This window comes from Musa acuminata, chromosome BXJ2-10 (genome assembly GCF_036884655.1).
Source record: "Musa acuminata AAA Group cultivar baxijiao chromosome BXJ2-10, Cavendish_Baxijiao_AAA, whole genome shotgun sequence".
NCBI classification, from domain to species: Eukaryota; Viridiplantae; Streptophyta; class Magnoliopsida; order Zingiberales; family Musaceae; genus Musa; species Musa acuminata.
Window position 1 is genome coordinate 5,769,910 of NC_088347.1, and position 20,210 is coordinate 5,790,119.

At 40.2% G+C, this 20,210-nt stretch overlaps 1 protein-coding gene across 3 annotated transcripts; it reads right to left on the reverse strand.

The window, feature by feature from the left end:
• Window positions 1-3,231: 3,231 nt before the first annotated feature.
• Window positions 3,232-6,292, reverse strand: LOC135624267 (probable protein phosphatase 2C 47). 3 transcript variants are annotated; one of them, XM_065127696.1, is made up of 4 exons: window positions 5,783-6,292; window positions 4,513-4,704; window positions 4,185-4,420; window positions 3,232-4,077 (listed from the first exon to the last, which is right to left on the reverse strand). In XM_065127696.1, exons 1-4 carry the CDS (start codon window positions 5,942-5,944, stop codon window positions 3,480-3,482), a joined length of 1,188 nt encoding a protein of 395 aa, XP_064983768.1. In that variant the 5' UTR covers window positions 5,945-6,292; the 3' UTR covers window positions 3,232-3,479. The 3 variants fall into 3 exon arrangements, with proteins under 3 accessions (XP_064983768.1, XP_064983770.1, XP_064983769.1); XM_065127698.1 differs by having other exon boundaries at window positions 4,513-4,642; window positions 5,783-6,290; XM_065127697.1 differs by lacking the exon at window positions 4,513-4,704.
• Between the last annotated feature and the right edge of the window lie 13,918 nt (window positions 6,293-20,210).

Consider the following 20,210-nt stretch of genomic DNA (forward strand, 5'->3'; position numbering starts at 1 on the left):
TGGCTGGGGTGGTTGCACCTCCCAGCCTCGCAGCCCTGGCGGTTGCACCTCCTGGCTGGGGCGGTTGCACCTCCCAACCTCACAGCCCTGGCGGTTGCACCTCCTGGCTGGGGCGGTTGCACCTCCTGGTGCAATCAGGGTCCGAATGGTTCGCTCCATTCGGCCCAATTTGAATCTTTTCAGGGGCCCAATTGCCCCAAGATTAAGCTAATGGGATCACCTCCCATTTTCAAGCTTAATCATCATGCTAACTACGATTAACTCTAAGACAACTTCTGCAGCTTTGCTCCGATGCGTCAATCGCTTCTTCCGGCGAGTTTCCGGCCAACTTCCGTCGATCATCCGATAAACCCTCGGTGATCCTTCTGCAGACATCCGGCATACTCCTGGATTTTGCGACGATCCACTTTGCGAGTTCCGATGAGCTTCGCTTGGCTAGCTTCTGGACTTCTCGGATCTGTTCTCGCTGAACCTCTGACGACCGTCCAAACTTCCGTCGAACTCTCGAACTCCCAACGTGATCATGATCTTGACTCCGGCGCAACACCTGCTGCTTGTCTTACTCTCATCGTAGTTAATCCTGCACACTTATCTCAACACATAGATTAGATAACAAATGACAATTGACTTCATCATCAAAATCCGAGATTCAACATATGGCGCATGTGATCCATCCAAGACTTAGGTGGGTTGATTCGATCTAGGCTAGCACTATATGACACAGTCCAAGTTTCTCTTCTTTTGTTATTTTGAGCTCGTCAATTAATTGAAGTAGACAAGTTTAATCAGTTCATATTGGTTTAGGGTGATTCTAAACCAACTTTACTAGTTGAAACTACTTAATCTAATTGAAATCTATTAAATATAAATTAAATCAGTGTAGGGTGATTCTAAATTGATTCTATAAGGATTTGAGATTGGTTCCGTTATATCCTAGTTGAATTGGGTTTATTTAAGTCAATTAAGCTATTCCCATTATGATTTTGATTGATTGAGAACTATTGAGAAATTGATCTCTCATGTTTTTATGATTTGATGAACTTAAATATTTTATATGAATTTATCATTTATAAATGATTATTGGTTTTTTATTTTTTTTAAATTAAATTTATGATATTAATATGACTATTACCATATAGTATATGTGATTATACTAGTGATATACTACATTAGAAGTGCAACATGTGAAATGAGCTACGAGCCCATTATAATGTAGAGTCACTAATGGACATAGTCTAAAAGATTATCAATTAATCATGGTCTCTCATAATATTTTATCATAGTATTTTTGGATACATGCGTGAATGAATAAATGTAAATAAATGATCATTGTTATTTTTGTATCCCTAACAAGGGTAAGTAGGGCAATTCCCTTTAAAGATTAACGGGTTATCAAACATGATGGTTATATGTTTCCTCCATCCACTATTTAAAGGAATGTATCCCCACTTGGACGAGTGACAAATACTACACCATTCACAATTGGGAATGTAATATGGATTTTTTCTATATATTGTTCGAAAGAATCTATCCCGTAGAATATGTATTTCTATTTGCTATTGGGAGAGTACACCATCGGGTGTGATGTATGTTCTTGTTATTTGATTATTATGTATATCATTGAGATGTGTTATATATAATCGATACATGATTTTATTTACTACATTAGAATTATCATTATTTTTTCAATATATGAGTTTTAAAATGAATTGATGTGTTACCATTTTGTAGTAATTTTTTGATATTTGTATATGTCTCATGAATATTAAAATTATTTTTATAAATTTTTAAAGATTTCTACCGATATATATAATTGTTGATATATTTTTATCTTATATTTACTTTTAAAATAACATACTATTTTGTAATAGATATGAGGCTTAGGTAGAAGAGCTTTTTTTTTTGTCACTTGTAATCCTACCAACAAGATGTGATCCTTTTTCTAGTTAAAAATATAATATTTATTTTTATAAAGATAAGAATTTAAATTTAAAAATAAAAAATCTTTCATTAATTATGAATATTAAAATAATATTTTATTTTTTAAAAACTCTGGGATGTGGCATAACCAAATCCAACCATAAATCTTACTCTAATGTCAACATGGAAAAATTTAGCAATTAAGTGTCTCATAATGATGATTTTTTCATATCCCATCATGAAGTGTCTCCTAATGATGATGTGATTGAATCTATCGTAATGATGATGGGATATAATCTATCAAATTTGACCATGAAGTATCTTATATTGACCATGTGACCAAATCCAATCATGAATTATTCATTAATGAGGATAAGGCCAAATGTGGCCATGAAGCATTTTCTAATAATAATGTGATTGAATATAGCATGAAGCATGTACTAATAACAACCTGATTGAATCTGACTATGAAACGTCGCCTAATGATCACGTGATTAAGCCATGAAGTGTTCCCTAATAACAAGACAATTGAATTTGATTACAAAGTATCCCCTAATGACAATATAATCGAATCTAGCTAGGGGTGCCCTCAAACCAAAATGCAAATAAATTTGGCCACAAAGTTCCGTCCAATAATTATGCGATCGAAATTGGTCTTAAATCAAATACTCAACAATATGAAGTCAACACATAATGTGACACTTTAAACAATGGTTTGGTGGTTGTTTGTTAAACCCTCGTATTAAAGGTTGAAGGTTCAAAATATATATATATACATGCGTCTGGATCCATCATTAATTGGTTTGTCAAATTTTAATTTTCTGTGAAGAGTTTTTGATGCATCGAAGTGGTATGATTATGACCCTACTTATATCCATACTGTAGAGTGTTAATTTGTGGTTTGTTGTAGTACATTCCCCTTTCATATCGTTCCTTCTTCTTATCAGCTGTTCTACAATCTTTTCCGACCTGAAAAACTTGATATAAAGGTTGAGTTTGTGTTCATATTATTTATTATTGTTATAGAATTATTGAATTAACTCAATATCATTGCACCCACAAATCACTGACACTAAAGTTCATGTTTGCATCAGAGGAAAAATCTATTGCTGGATGGTTTTGAATTGATATATACATCAAAGACAGACAAGGTCTGTTAGTTGATTAAACGACCACCTGCCTTCTTTCTTTTCCAACAGTCAAACAAGGCGGCTGCCATGTTTCTCATCCTTCTCCCGTCGTCTGTCACCCGCCACATTACCCACTTTGCACTGTATCCATAATTTGCAAGCAAGTCGAAACTTGTGACCATGTCAAAGTATCTCAGAATATGGACCTATAATTGCTGATATATCAAGTTTAAAATCACTTCTAAACAATTATTTACATGCCGTGCCTCCATCACCCCGGCCACAGAAACAATGAAACAAAGACGACCTACAAAACTGTTTAGCTGCTGTTTGTACCCCCTCGAGCAGCCAAAATTAGGATGATAACTTACTATAAATTTTCAGCATCGTCACCAAATTTATGTACATCGAAGCCACGTTCTACTACAGTCAATTGCTACCACCATTATCCAGCAAGCTCCTCAGATTACAGAGGGCCTCCACCGACAAGCTTTTGCAACACCTCGTCCTGGGCTGCTGCTGCTGCTGCCCCGGCTCATGGCATGGTGAAGCAGAGGACCCACCATATTCATCCGAAAAGCAGACCACGATCACTGTGAGATTATCAACTGTGTTGAGCCTTAGTGCCTCCATGACGAGCTCCCTCGCACACCACTCAGGGTCGTCATGCCGCCTGAGGCCCCTGCGCACTACACCAACCGCATGTTGGCTTGACATGACATCCCATATTCCATCACAACCGATTATTAGAAACTCATCGTCCTCAGTCAGCATTGCCTGCCTGAATTCTGGCTCTGCAATGAGTGGTGAGGGAGAACCTCGCGGCATTTTCAAGTCCCAGTCTCCCAAAGCTCGTGTGACGGACAGGATGCCATTGAGGTACCCATCATCAACAAAACCCCCCGACTGTTCAACTCTTTGCCGCTCAGCTGCATTGATGGGCCTATGATCTTGCGACATATCAACTGCTTCACCTTTCCTGCATAAGACTGCTCGACAGTCACCTGCATTGGCTACCAGGAGAATCCTGCACCCAGTAGGGAAGACAGATCAGCAAAGGATTAACACAGCTCTAAAACTGATACATGGAAACAAAAACACAAAAGGAAGACGAAGAAAAACAAAGTAACAAACCTTCCAAACACCATAGCTGTGAGAGCTGTAGTCCCTGAAGAACTGCTAACAGTGGAGTCCTCAGCCAAAGCAAGATCAGCAAGAAGGAATGCTTCCCGAACAGAGTTCTCTACAGATTCTACAAAATTGTTATCAGCTTCTGATGCCCGAGGAAAATTAGCATCTTTGAACAAAAACCTAGTTGCATGCTTCTTAGTGTAAGCAGCAGCATCTGGACCTCCATGGCCATCAAACACCTGCAGAAAAATAGGAAACCCCATCATTACCAACTTTTAGTTAGGAACTAATGCAAAGCCGGTTCCACATCAGAGGTAGATCAATTTCTTACCCCATAGAAGGCGCTAGGCATAGGGCACCTAAGCAGAGAGCCTAGATGTGATGAGAGATTGTCAATACGAATATGCTCATCTTCCATGTATCTCCGGTGCCCAATGTCAGCAAAACTACCAGACCGGATGCTGGGAACAAACAGAAGTGGCTTTACAGAAATATCCAAAATGGCATCTGACTTTCTAAATTCCTACATGCACAGAAAACAAGACAAATAATGCAGGGAGATAGAAACCAAAGTACCGAGATAATAAAACACAGTACCAGATACCAAAACACAAGCAACCAACCTAATAGGGGCAAACATGTTCAGGAGACAAAGACATATATCAGAGTCCAAATCAGGGTAATGGTACAACAAATGAAATGAGCTAAATAGTTCGGGAAAGATGATACATACAAACAACCAGGGATGCTCAACAACTCTTGAGATGACAGCATGACTTATTTAATTTAACAGGCATAATGATACACGTTAACCCTTCCTGCTTCTGTGCCTTTCAATGCACGATTATCATTTCCAAATCAGAAGTTAATCTTTCACTGTGTGCAGGGAAAAAAAATTCTATATTCTTTATTCGGAAAATAACTCTTTAAAGCAACATAACCTAACCAGAAGCTAATATCAATCGATTTTATGTCAATTTGGTCATAACGTAAGCTGAGAGAGCATAGAAACATATCTTTACGAGTCCATCACCAGGCTACCTAATAAATTACTGCAGCTAAACAAATGGATCTGAAAGCTTAACAAGCGGAAACTAAGTGCTAAAATAGATTAGCCAAGTAAAGATTTCTACAAATAAACCCAAGAAGAACTTTTTGAACAGAAACAGAAAAAATGGAGCATAATGAATTTTCTATTACCGAACTAAACGAAGAGTATTTGAGAGATAATCAATTACAAACACATGATTTTGGTTGCACCGATATCACTAGGGAAGGCGAATAATTTTTTTAGCAAAATACATGACAATCTAAAGCATACACCAAACATATCAAGATCTACGGTTATAGACCTAATCATTAAAAGCAAGAACTAATTTTAGCAAAATAAATGGCGAGATCTATGGGATATTCCAGAGTTTCCTAACAAAATAAAAAATCTATGGTTCCAGCCCCTAAATCTTTCAAATGATATGAGGAATCGAGAACAAGACCGAAGAATAAAGATAGAATCATAAAGAATAAAAAATAGTTTGGAAAAAGCAAAGAAAAAGGGCCAAGAAAGAGAAATAAATGGTGAAAGAAGAAGAGTCTAAACCAACCAGCTCAGAAACGGTAACATCAACCGTGACCGCGGCAGCCTCGGGTCCCAGCTCTGCTACCGCCGCTGCCGCTGCGGAGATATCGACGATCTCGTCAATCTCCATAGCGACGCGGCACTGCACGTCGAGGCTCTGGTGGATAACCTCCGCTTCTGCCACCATCTCGAATCCAAAAGAACCCCCACTTCCCCGGTGCCAATCGAATCCCCTCGACAAGGAGCGACCAAAAATCTCCTAAAAATCCGACCTTCAAGTAATCTAGCTCGAAGAACAGCAGCTGAATTCGGTTTCCTCTTCCTCTTAGGGTTTCTGATTTCCTTCTCAATTTGGGCTTCTTTCGATCTTTTTGCTGCTCCGATTTAATTTCGCGTTATCCAAGCAGTCGAACTCCCTTCCGAGCGTTATTTATCTGACGCCCTCGGGCGACCGGCGGCGACCGTGCGGTGCGAGAACAGCTACGGGCACGTGCGGGTTTAGAGCGCTTCTCCTCGTCCGAGACGGACACGTAGCGACCTGCCCAACTGGCAGCCGCGTTGGGTGTCGGAAGCGTCGGAAACGCGCTCATCTCGGTCAAATACTCCGCGGTGGGAGACGGCCGTTGGATTTCGTCGATACGTCTGTCAACGAGGACCACGTGGAATCGTTGCCGTTGGATCGAGAGGAAGCTGTTGATAAACCGGGATCCGTATGGACCTAATCGGTATTAAGCATAGAATCAGGGATAGTTTCGGGATAACAGATGGGTGGAGCGCGTTTACACGCGCACTGACGTCTTCGAGGTCCTGCGTGAGAAGATTCTTTGGCCCCACGCTGACGAAAACGCCCTTGTCATCAGAGTTTATATCCTTGTTATTCTCGTTAACAAAAAGAAATATTTGTGCTGCATGTTAAATTATAATTAGTTTGGCAGTGAGCAAACAACAAAAGGGGAGCAGTTTATGATGCCTTGTCTCCAGCCTTTGTTTTGGGGATAGATTTCTTGCATTGACCGTTGTGGATGGAACTCGGATGAACTGGAATTGCTTCCCAAGCAACACGTATTGTGGTTTGGCCACTCGGCAAAGGCCATGATGATTAAAGACAAAGGGGTGGTGCCTTCATGAACAAGGTGTAGGCCTTTTGCTGTCGAAAGCAAAACCCAAGAAGAGGAAGAAGACGAAGCAGCAGCAGCAGCCACGAGAGGTAGTCACAAGGTGCGTGCGATGGTTGAACGTGACATTTGAACGGGTTGGAAAAGCCAGATGTTCCTGTCGATGGCTGAGTTGGTCAATCAGCCACCGTTAGAATCAATAAACAACGAAGGATAGTGTTCTGGCCATAATGACATTATGCTAATTAATCCATTCTAATGCTTCTAGATTTAATATTATGATGAGGTAGGTATATGACGACTAGTATTGTTGATCTTTCGAATTGTTACTGGGTTTGGGAAGTGCTTACTTATTGGTGTGGATTAGTAAAGGAGGACAGTATCGTTACATTCCTTACCATTGAATCTTCGGACACAATTTGCAAACAAATTTATTAGTATAATAAATTTGAAATATAGTGCAAACAAGATCCAGAAATACTATATTTGAAATAGTGCTTGACTCATGCTTGTAGTAGATATTTAAATAAAAAATTTCTTAAATATGATTTGATATTTGAGCTTTGAGCTTAAATGAAATGTGTCCACTAATGGTAATATGATTTGAGTTTGTAATTGTCTTAAGTCAAAATTAGACTTGATTAAGGCTTAATAAATCTACCAATATATCAGGCTGAGATTTGATGAGTTAAGGTTCAATCATTCGTATGAAGGGAGAGGATGGAGCTAACTAGTTTCTTTTACTCGAGTGCTGACGTCTCGCGCTCAATGAGGACCAAGGAAAAAAATTAGAGGCAAGGTTCTGGTCGTTTGTTCATCTTAAACGGTAATATAGTATCCGGAGAGACCTACAAAATAAAGAAATATGTAGAGTTCTATAACGACTCTACTTCGATATTAAAGTTCAAAGATAACCGATGAGGGGGTGGGTTATAACACCATGAGCTATGGGAGTTGAGAATAAAAAAAAAGAAAATGCAATCTACGTTGCTCTTGCATGTGTTTGTGTCCGTTAGAGTAGAAATGATTATGTCAATTTGTATCGTGGCATAAGGAGGGGTGTAATAACGAAGTAGAGCAGTGAGCAAGTAAAATGATTTTAGCAAAGGTCAAAGGTAAACAGCAAAGTAAAAGACAGTAAATCGATTTTATAATGGTTCGATCATCGTGACCTACATCCAATCCCGATTTCTCCTCCGTTAAAGCTATCGACATCCACTATAAGTCTTCCTTCAATGGGTGAAGACCAATTACCCTCTTATAATACTTTCTCCTTTTCACAGATTTAGGAAAAAATATTTACAAGTTATAATAGTTCCCTCACACATCTCACTTAGGACTAACTCTATGCACTAGGAGGAGGGTGCTAGTCATAGGTGCCCAGCAAGCCAATCACGTGATTGATGGCACGTGTGACTTGATATAGAATCTTTTTGCTTATTATATTTTGGCATATATCACTTTATAACTATTGCATATATGCATAAATATATTGTGATGTCCTTGTATTTGTGCAATGGGAATCGGATCGTAATGCGATCACGATAATGAGATCGATTCACCTTTAAACACAGATCCTAAATAATCTCGGTCATAGGTTACTCGAGAGGGACATCGTGATAACAGGACAGACTGGTGTGCTGTATACCCATCCATATGATGGATGCAGTTGGTCTCATAGCTGCTCGTGTAGGGACACTAGGGATACAGTACAAGTGCTCATTGGAGAATGAGTTTACTGATTGATCCGCTTACGGAATGCTGGATGGTTGATGATGCCTTATTGTCAGACAGCAATTCCGTAGTCGTAGTGGTATATCTGGTCCTTAGACTTGAGACACCAAGGATGTCATGTATGAGTGTTCCACTCTTTGATACCAGACTTATAGGTTTGGCTGTCCCAGATCTAGTACAACTGGTCATTGGGAGTGGTAGTCGACCTTATGAGGGCTATTAAGTGTCGATAGAGGATCATCCACTCTCAGCATCATGAGAAGAATATCCCATATGTTCTTGCTCAAACAAATCCCTAGCCAGGGTCATTCGTGTTGAGAGAGAAAGAGTTCTCCGGGAGAATCCGATTAGAGCGAGACTCGACTAGAAACCGTATGGGTCTGACAGCACCATGCTCGATATACGGTCTCTGGGATATTAGATGGATGAGGGACTATAAGTATACGGTAACTGAGGACAGACATGTTCAATGGATTGGATTCCCTTGTATCGTCTAGGGACTACGGCGTAGTGGCTTAGTACGTCCGTAGTTGATGAGTCGAGTGAATTATTACAGAGATAATAATTCACTAAGTCAGAAGGAGTTCTAGCAGGTATGACTCATGGCCAGCTCGATATTGGGCCTAGAGGGTCACACACATATGGAAGGCATTGCGATGAGTAGAGGTTCGGATATGAGATATCCGACGGAGCTCTTGTCTTATTGGATATCCAATAAGCCCCTGAATTATTGGATCCCATGGACGAGATCCAATAAGAACCCATGAGAGATTATTGGATAGAGATCCACTAATCTAAAAGGCTTGGGTTATTGGATGCAGATCCAATACCCACTAGGGGAGGATCCATTAGGTTTTGAGAGGGGACCTCTATAAATATGAGGGATTCAGAGCCTCATAGGCTAAAGCCTTTGCTTGCCTCTTTCATCCTCTCCTAAGGATCTGTAAGGAAACAGGGATATACGATCTCCCTAGGTAACACAATCTACTCTATACATAGTTTTTTAGTTTCGCAGATTTTGCGCACCAATCTTCGCACGACGACGAACATCTCTTTGGGAATCGAGGATTTTGTTTTCTTGTTCTTCCGTTGCGCATGTGATGTCGCCCCCATGATTTTCTCAACAGTGGTATCACAGCCAGGTTGTTCGTGCAAGATTGGTTTTGAACTGCGTGTGTTGTGTTTTGAAGAAACTTTTGACGTCAAAATCTCACCTGCTAGGGCAGCACCGCCTGCGGGCGCCACCCCGCGGGCAGAACCGCCCGCGGAGGCGGCGGCCCCCGCGGGGGCGCCCACCTGCAAGGGCAGCGCCACCAGCGGGCGTGCCGTCTGCAAGCGAGGGCAGGGCCCCACCCTCCGCCGCACAAACTGCCGCCGGTAGGGTGGCGGCAGCGGCGGCAGCAACAGCAAAGAGGGAGAGGGGCTTCGGGTTTTTGGGCAAAAAGATAGTTTTACCCTTGTGAATTTGAGAAATTTGAGTTTATGTCATTTGTCTAAATTATAAAAATATCCCTAGGAATTAAGAAATTCGCTATGTGTCCCTGATTTCATAAAATACTAATTAATTAAAAAGTTTAGTTGATTATTATTTTTATTATTATCTAGTAGTCATACATGATGATGATTATTTATACATGTGATGTATGATGTGTGGACGGATGATCATGGATCATGTGTTGTGTGTACTTGTGATTATTATTATTGGGGTCTACGAGCCTCCATTATATTTCTCGTTTATTGTCGGGTCTGCGTGCCTATGATTAAGTTGTAATCACATGAGGAGGCGCAGAGAGAGCGTGGATGCGATAGCGGGACCCACGAGACGGACGATTGCGATGTATGAAGTGTTGGGAAATCTTGGGGCGACATCATATACGCAGCGGAAGAACAAGAAAACAAAATCCCCGATTCCCAAAAAGATGTTCATCGTCGTGTGAAGATTGGTGCGCAAAGTCCGCGAAACTTAAAACTGCATATAGAGTATATTGTATTACCTAGGGAGATCGTATATCCCTGTTTCCTTGCAGATCCTTAGGAGAGGGCGAAGGAGGTCAATCGTCCTCCTCTCTAGCGGTGATCCACACAGCAGGGTTGCAACGACACTCCTCAAAACTCCAGGCCTGCTTTGAGGTGGAGAGGGAGAGGAGAATAAGAAAGGCAAGCAAAGGCTCTAGCCTATGAGGCTCTGAATCCCTCCTATTTATAGAGGTCCCCTATCAAACCTTAATGGGTCATCCCCTAGTGGGTATTGGATCTGCATCCAATAAGACTAGGGCTCCGTCGGATATCTCATATCCAAACCTCTACTCATCGCAATGCCTACCATATGTGTGTGACCCTCTAGGCCCAATATCGAGCTGGCCGTGAGTCATACCTGTCAGAACTCCTTCTAACTCAGTGAATTATTATCTCTGTAATAATTCACTCGACTCATCGACTACGGACGTACTAGGCCACTACGCCGTAGTCCCCAGACGATACAGGGGAATCCAATCCATTGGACCTGTCTGTCCTTAATTACCGTGTACCTATAGTCCCTCATCCATCTAATATCCCAGAGACCGTATATCGAGCATGGTGCTGTCAGACCCATACGATTTCTACTCGAGTCTCGCTCTAATCGGATTCTCCCGGAGAACTCTTTCTCTCTCAACCCGAATGACCCTAGCTAGGGATTTGTTTGGGCAAGAACACATGAGATATTCCTCTCATGACGCCGAGAGTGGATGATCCTCTATCGACACTCAATAGCCCTCGTAAGGTCGACTACCACTCCCAATGACCAGTTGTACTAGATCTGGGACAGCCAAACCTATAAGTCTGGTATCAAAGAGTGGAGCACTCATACAGGACATCCTTGGTTTCTCAAGTCTAAGGACCAGATATACCACTAGGACTAGGGAATCGCTGTTTGACAATAAGGCATCATCAACCATCCAGCATTCTGTAAGCGGATCAATCAGTGAACTCATTATCCAATGAGCACCTGTACTGTATCCCTTGTGTCCCTACACGAGCAGCTATGAGACCAGCTGCATCCATCATATGGACGGGTATACAGCACACCAGTCTATCCAGTTATCACAATGTCCCTCTCTAGTAACCTATGACACCGGGATTATTTAGGATATATGTTTAAAGGTGAATCGATCTCATTATCGTGATCTCATCACGATCTGATTCCCATTGCACAAATCCAAGGGCATCACAATATATATATGCACATAAGCAATAGTTATAAAGTGATATACGCCAAAATATAACAAGCAAAAAGATCTTGTATCAAGTCACACGTGCCATCACTCACGTGATTGGCTTGCTGGGCACCTATGACTAGCAATCTCCCACTTGACCTAAAGTCAATCACTTATGTGTCTAATCCCCTCAGACCCCTGTGACGCTCAAAGACAATTTGAGACAACGACTTTGTTAGTGGATCTACAATGTTATCTTCGGATGAAACTCTTTCCACTACTACATCTCCTCGGGTTACGATCTCTCTGATAAGCTGGAACCTCCTCAGAACACTTCTGATAAGACCCGGGTTCCCTTATTTGAGTAATCGCCCCATAGTTGTCGCAATATAAGGAAGTCGACTTCTTGCTATCCGAAACGACTCCCAAATCTGTAATGAACTTCTTCAACCATACTCCCTCCTTTGCTGCATCTGATGCAGCAATGTACTCCGCCTCTGTGGTCGAGTCAGCAGTAGTATCTTGCTTGGAACTCTTCCAGCACACTGCTCCTCCATTCAAGGTGTACACATACCCTGAATTCGACTTGCTATCATCGACATCAGACTAAAAACTTGAGTCAGTGTAGCCTTCAACCTTAAGGCTATTACCTCCATATACTAGTAAAAGATCCTTAGTCCTTCTCAAGTACTTAAGGATACACTTTACTGCTTTCCAATGCTCCAAGCCTGGATCCGCTTGATACCTGCTCTTGACACTCAAAGCATGCGCTATATCAGGCCTAGTACATAGCATGGCATACATGATAGATCCTATTGCTGAGGCATAAGGTATTATATTCATGTTCGCCCTTTCTTCTATAGTCTTTGGGGACATACTCGTAGAAAGCGATATCCCATGTCTCATCGGTATGAGACATCTCTTGGAATTTTCCATGCCAAACCTTTTGACAATGGTTTCTATGTACTTGGACTAGGACAAGCCAAGCATCCTCTTGCATCTATCTCTATAGATTCTAATCCCCAAGATATAGGATGCTTCCCCTAAGTCCTTCATGGAGAAGTGTCTAGATAACCAAGCTTTTACTGTGGATAGCATTCCTACGTCATTCCCAATGATGAGGATGTCATCCACATATAACACCAAAAAAGATAATAGCACTCCCACTTACCTTCCTGTATACACAAGGCTCATCTTGATTCTTAACGAAGTCATAAGATCTGATTGCCTCATCAAATCTTATGTTCCAACTTCGGGAAGCTTGCTTTAGTCCATAAATGGATCTAAGCAACCTACACACCTTATCTGGGCAGTTCTTGGACACGAATCCCTCAGGGTGCATCACATACATCTCCTCCTCGAGGTTCCCATTGAGGAATGCAGTTTTTACATCCATCTGCCAGATCTCATAATCATAGTGTGCTGCAATAGCTAATAGAATTCTGATGGATTTTAGCATTGCTACGGGTGAGAAGGTTTCGTCGTAGTCAACACCTTGCCTTTGACTATACCCCTTAGCCACTAGCCTTGCTTTATAGGTCTCTACCTTTCCATCTACTCCGATCTTTTTCTTAAAGATCCACTTGCAACCGATGGGTACAATACCTTCGGGCGCATCAACTAGGTTCCAAACCTTATTGGAGTACATAGAATCCATCTCAGAATTCATGGCTTCTTGCCACTTCCCGGAGTCTATACTCATAATAGCCTCCTCGTAGGTCTGATGATCAATATTCTCAACATCCTCTCCTCTAATATGTCCCACATATCCTTCAGGAGGATGGGATATTTTATCAGACCTGCGTAAAGTTGAAACTTGTGTATTAGGTACCTGAACAGACTCGGGCTGTAGAGTGGTGCTTGAGCTTGGTTCTCCAACCTTACTCAACTCTATCATTCTCCCACTGTCTCTGCCAAGAATGTGTTCCTTCTCAAGGAACACTACTCTCTTATCTACAAAGACCTTTTGATCCTCGAGATGATTGAAATAATACCCACAAGTTTCCTTAAGAAGGAACACATGATTGGCAAAATATATATATGCACATATACAATAGTTATAAAGTGATATACGCCAAAATATAATAAGCAAAAAGATTCTGTATCAAGTCACACATGCCATCACTCACGTGATTGGCTTGTTGGGCACTTATGACTAGCATGAAGATGCATCGAGATGTTGACGGAACCGATGAGGACGAGATGGATGATCACATGGCATGAAGATGCATCGTTGCACACATAAATCTTGATGTGAGTGATTAGACTTACTGGCTCGGGCCTAATCACATTAGGTTATGATCCATGATCATTTGGTGTGATTGCTTATACAAATACTAGATATATATATATATATATATATATATATATATATATATAATATATTTGCATGCGATGTAGATATATATTAAATATGTATATGTGTGACATGTTATATTAGGAGACCAAATCATAGAAACATCTCTCTCAATAATATTAAGTCGGTAAACGTGAGGCAATTAGATTGACCCACGTGGCTTTCCATCGCTATAAGTAGGTTGAGTTGGTTGAGTCCCTCGAGACTCACCTATATCGCGATTCGCTATCTTGCTTACGACATAGAGATGTCACCGGTGACCTGAGGACATGGTATGCTTGGTCGAGTCCCTCGAGGGTATATCATCAAATCAAACTCATCTTGTAACGAAGGTATTGACTTAACCAAGCATCATGGTTGGTCGAGTCCCTCGAGACCATGGTGATTCGGAGACCGAACAGGACGATAATCATAAGGAGTTGTGATCGACAAGAGTTGCCTACCTTTTAGGCTTAGTGTGATTGGTCGAGTCCCTCGAGGTTACACTAAGATGCTGATTGGATCCTGATCCCCACTAGAAGTCTGCCGGAGACTTCTGTTTCACGTGCTGAGGGTGTCCGTGACTCGTTAGTAAAATAGTGGGAGTATATTAAGATAGAAGTCCATATCTTGATAGTTTATTTCTTACAAAATCTGCATGTTATTCATTTTCTGTTGCATCTTTATTTTCAGAAAATGTCACTTTCAAATCCCTTACATGACATACTTGATGTCAACCGCCTCACCGGTCTAAATTATATGGATTAGCTTCGTAACTTGAGAATTGTTCTCACGGTGGAGAAAATCGTGTACGTCCTTGATACAGTGATGCCTACGCCCGAAAAAGGGGCAAGCGAGGATAAGATCACTCGCTACATGAAGTACATTGATGACTCCACTCTTGCTCAGTGTTATATGTTGGGTTCTATGATTCTTTAGTTACAGAGACAACATTAAAAGATGGATGCCAGATCCATTCTCCTACATGTCCATAAATTGTTTGACGAACAGGGAAGGACTCAGCGATATGAGATATCCAAGAGCCTCTTCCATACTAGGATGACTAAGGGGACACCGGTTCAGAAAAATGTCCTAAATATGATTGAGTGGATAGAAAAACTCACAGGTCTAGGAATGGTCCTAGAGGATAACTTGTGTGTGGATATTGTGCTTCAATCCCTACCAAATTCTTTTTCACAGTTCATAATGAATTTTAATATGAACAAGCTTGAGGTGACTCTCCCAGAGCTCCTCAATATATTGAGGGAGGTAGAGAGTACTATTAAGAAAGAGAAGTCAGTTCTCTACACTAGTGAGACTAGAAAGAAAAGGAAAGTAGAAAGATCCCTTAAGAAGGGAAAGGGCAATGGCAGACCAGGTAAAGCAAAGGTTGCTAAGAAAGACCCAACAAAGGACAAAGGCCAGTGTCTTCACTATGACAAAAATGGGCACTGGAAGAGGAACTGCAAAGAGTACCTTGCAGACAGGGCAAAATAGAAGCTTGGAGAAACTTCAAGTACATCCATGATCAATCTTCATTTGTCAGATTTTTGTGATAGTGCATTGGTATTGGATACCAGTATTGCTTATCATATCTACAACTTATTGTAAATTCTAGCAAAGCCGAGGGGAGATTGGTGAGAGGAATATTGCATAAAGGTTTGTTTATGCTAGACACTACTCCACATGTTATGAATGTAAGTGTGTCTAAGAGGAAACGAGATGAGGTGAACAGTGCATACCTATGACATTGTAGGCTAGGTCACATCCATGAGGGAATGATTCAAAAGTTGCTAAATGATGGATATCTAGATCCATTCGACTATGAGTCATATGCAACTTGCGAGCCTTGCTTTCGTGAAAAACTGACCAACTCTCCATTTAGTGGAACTGGAGAGAGAGCCACTGAGCTGTTGGAACTCATACATAGTGATGTATGTGAACCCATGTCAACTCATGCCATTGGTGGTTACTCCTACTTCATTACCTTTACTGATGATTTCTCAAGATATGGATATGTATACTTATTGAAGTACAAGTCCGAGGCCTTTAAGAAATTCAGAGAGTATAAGAATGAGGTGGAGAACCAGACTGAAAAGAGTATCAAAACTCTTCAATCAGATCGAGGAGGTGAGTACTTAAGTACAAGTTTACTCAGTTCCTCAAGGACCATGGGATATTATCCCAATGGACACCTCCTTATACACCTCAGCTCAATGGTGTCTCTGAAAGGAGAAATTGTATGCTATTAGACATGGTACGGTCCATGATGAGTTTCGCTGACCTACCCATCTCATTCTGGGGATATGCCCTAGAAACCACAGCTTACCTTCTGAACAAAGTTCTAACTAAGTCGATAATGTCTACACCATATGAGATATGGAAAGGGAAGAAGCCTGATCTTAAGGTTGTTAAGATTTGGGGCTGCCCTGCCCACGTTAAAAGACCCCGATAAGTTAGAATCAATGACAGAGCGATGCAAATTTGTGGGATACCCCAAAGAAACCTGTGGGTATTATTTCTATCATCTCGAGGACCAAAACGACTTTGTAGCTAAGAGAGAAATATTCCTTGAGAAGGAACACATTCTTGGTAGATATAGTGGGAGAATGATAGAGTTGAGCGAGGTTGGAGAACCAAGCTCAAGCACCACTCTACAGCCCGAGTCTATTCAGGTACCTAATACACAAGTTTCAACTTTACGTAGGTCTGATAGAATATCCCATCCTCCTGAGAGATATGTGAGACATATTAGAGGAGAGGATTTTGAGGATATTGATCCTTAGACCTACGAGGAGGCTATTATGAGTATAGACTCCGAGAAGTGGCAAGAAGCCATGAATTCTAAGATGGATTCTATGTACTCCAACAAGGTTTGGAACCTAGTTGATGTGCCTAAAGGTATTGTACCCATTGGTTGCAAGTGGATCTTTAAGAAAAAGATCGGAGTAGATGGAAAGATAGAGACCTATAAAGCAATGTTAGTGGCTAAGGGGTATCGTCAAAGGTAAGGTGTTGACTACGACGAAACCTTCTCACCCGTAGCAATGCTAAAATCCATCAGAATTCTATTGGTTATTGCAGCACACTATGATTATGAGATATACAGATGGATGTGAAAACCGCATTCCTCAATGGGAACCTCGAGGAGGAGGTGTATATGATGCAACTTGAGGGATTCATGTCCAAGAACTGCCCAGATAAGGTGTGTAGGTTGCTTAGATCCATTTATGGACTACAACAAGCTTCTCAAAGTTGAAACATAAGATTTGATGAGGCAATCAGATCTTATGACTTCGTTAAGAACGAAGATGAGCCTTGTGTGTACAAGAAGGTAAGTGGCAGCGCTATCACCATTTTGGTGTTATATGTGGATGACATCTTGATCATTGGAAATGATGTAGGAATGCTATCCACAGTAAAGGCTTGGTTATCATAACACTTCTCCATGAAGGACATAGGGGAAGCATCCTATATCTTGGGGATTAGAATATATAGAGATAGATCTAAGAGGATGCTTGGCTTGTCCCAGTCCAAGTACATAGAAACCATTGTCAAAAGGTTTGGCATAGAAAATTCCAAGAGAGATCTCATATCGATAAGACATGGGATATCGCTTTCTACAAGTATGTCCCCAAAGACTACAGAAGAAAGGGCGAACATAGATATGATACCTTATGCCTTAGCAATAGGATTTATCATGTATGCCATGCTATATGCTAGGCATGATATAGCACATGCTCTGAGTGTCACGAGCAGGTATTAGGCAGATCCAGGCTTGGAGCATTGGAAAGCAGTAAAGTTTATCCTTAAGTACTTGAGAAGGACTAAGGATCTTTTACTAGTATATGGAGGTAATAGCCTTAAGGTTGAAGGCTACACGAACTCAAGTTTTCAGTCTGATGTCGATGATAGCAAGTCGAATTCAGGGTATGTGTACACATTGAATCGAGGAGCAGTGTGCTGGAAGAGTTCCAAGCAAGATACTACTGCTGACTCACCATAGAGGCGGAGTACATTGCTGCATCAGATGCAACAAAGGAGGGAGTCTGGGTGAAGAAGTTCATCACAGATTTGGGAGTCATACCGAGTAGCGAGGAGCCGATCTCATTATATTGCAACAACAACAGGGCGAATACTTAAGCGAAGGAACCCGGGTCTCATCAGAAATCTAAGCATGTTCTGAGGAGGTTCCACCTTATTAGAGAAATCGTAACCCGAGGAGATGTAGCAGTGGAAAGAGTTCCATCCGAAGATAACATTGCAGATCCACTGACAAAGCCGTTGTCTCATATTGTCTTTGAGCATCATAGGGGTCTGATGGGGATCAGACACATAGGTGACTGGCTTTAGGTCAAGTGGGAGATTGCTAGTCATAGGTGCCCAACAAGCCAATCACGTGATTGATGGCACGTGGAGGGAGCTAGAGGGTGCCAATATTATCCATATCATTTAGGGAAGTTGAGGCATGCTATCATTATTAATCAATGATTCTCATACCTTTATTGTTTGTTAGTCCACATAGTGGAGGGAGTTTATGGGAGATTTAACATTCAAGCTTAAACTTTTGTTTGCCTAACTCTAACATTCAAGCTAGGACTTTTGGTTTTCTTTTGCAACGTGCAAGCTAAAAATTTTCTTCTTCTTTTACAACAATAATTCAATCATATCATGAGATATATAAACCATAAATACAAGAAAATTATACATAATAAACTTCAAATTATAAACATCAAGAAGTCTAGTGATATATCATGGTTAATTTGAATACATCCCACCTTTTCAGTGAATACCAAGAAGAATCGTGGGACGATAATTTATGAAAAATCTTAATTCATACTAAAACTTTCAAATTGTAATCAAAAGAATAATCATGATTCGTTTGGATGAATGTTCTCTTAAAAGAGTGAATCGTATGAGAATCAAGAAAAATGTTTCATATAAAATACATCTCAAGTCGCAAACATTGATAAATGATTCAATTGGATATATCATCTCATTATTAAAACAAATCATACGAAAAGAAATCCAAAATCATCATCAAAATCACTTTTTAAAAAGATTCAATGAAAGCAACATAGATAGATTCCTATAAGATTAAAAATAGCTCAAGTTCTTTTAATTCCAAATTTTGTGATTGATTTCATGCCCTAATCTTTAATACATAAGCTATGCAACATCATTTATAATCGAAAAACAATATAGAAATCATCAAGATACACATTATTACTTTTTAAAACATACATATAATTAATCTTATTAGGTGTACAAGCATTAGATTTAAATCTAACATTTTGTTCCTTTATCATAAGACATGCAATTTTCTTGATCAATTTTTTTAATAATTTACATATAATTTTTTAAAACTAATTTAAAAACAACTCATGAAATGCTTCAAGTAATTTCAAAATAAGGTAATGGAGTTTTGGTTGAGTCATTTACCTCGTTGCCGAAAACCTCCAAAGCATAGTTTGTAACATCGTCTTTGGATGCACTCGTTTCATCCTCCATTAATGCCTTGAGTGCTTTCTTCTTCTTTTGTGCAAGCACCTTCTTCTTTAGTTACGGACATTCATTTTTGAAGTGCCCTGGCCAATTACATTCATAGCAAGTTATTTGATCCTTTTTAAGTTTATTTTTATACTTTAAATATTGTTTCATGAACTTTTTAAATTTTATAATGAGAAGTTCAAAGTCATCATCATCATTACTTGAGTTATCACTCAAGTGGTATTATATTGTTCGAAGTGTCAAATCCTTCATATTCTTTAGAAGGTAGTTTTCATATTTATCATGTTCAATACAAGTCATTTCATAGGTCATCAAAGACCCAATAAGTTCTTTGAGTGGAAAATTATTCAAGTCCTTTGCTTCTTATATTGCAATTACTTTCAAATCCCAATTTTTAGAAAGAGATCGTAAAACTTTATTAATAAGTTCCAGATTCGAAAAATATTTACCAAGAGCTTTTAAATTATTAATGACATCCATAAAATGAGTGTACATGTCAACAATAGTTTCATTTGGCTTCATTCGAAACAATTCAAAATCATGCATCAAAAGATTAATTTTCGA

What these genes read in the sequence shown, in the direction of transcription:
- LOC135624267 (XM_065127696.1), bottom strand. Translation starts at nt 5,944, where the DNA reads ATGGTGGCAGAAGCGGAGGTTATCCACCAGAGCCTCGACGTGCAGTGC. An exon ending in TGCCTAGCGCCTTCTATGGG is followed by an intron (nt 4,421 to 4,512) that starts GTAAGAAATTGA and finishes ATTTTTCTGCAG; the next exon opens with GTGTTTGATGGCCATGGAGG. An exon ending in ACAGCTATGGTGTTTGGAAG is followed by an intron (nt 4,078 to 4,184) that starts GTTTGTTACTTT and finishes TACTGGGTGCAG; the next exon opens with GATTCTCCTGGTAGCCAATG.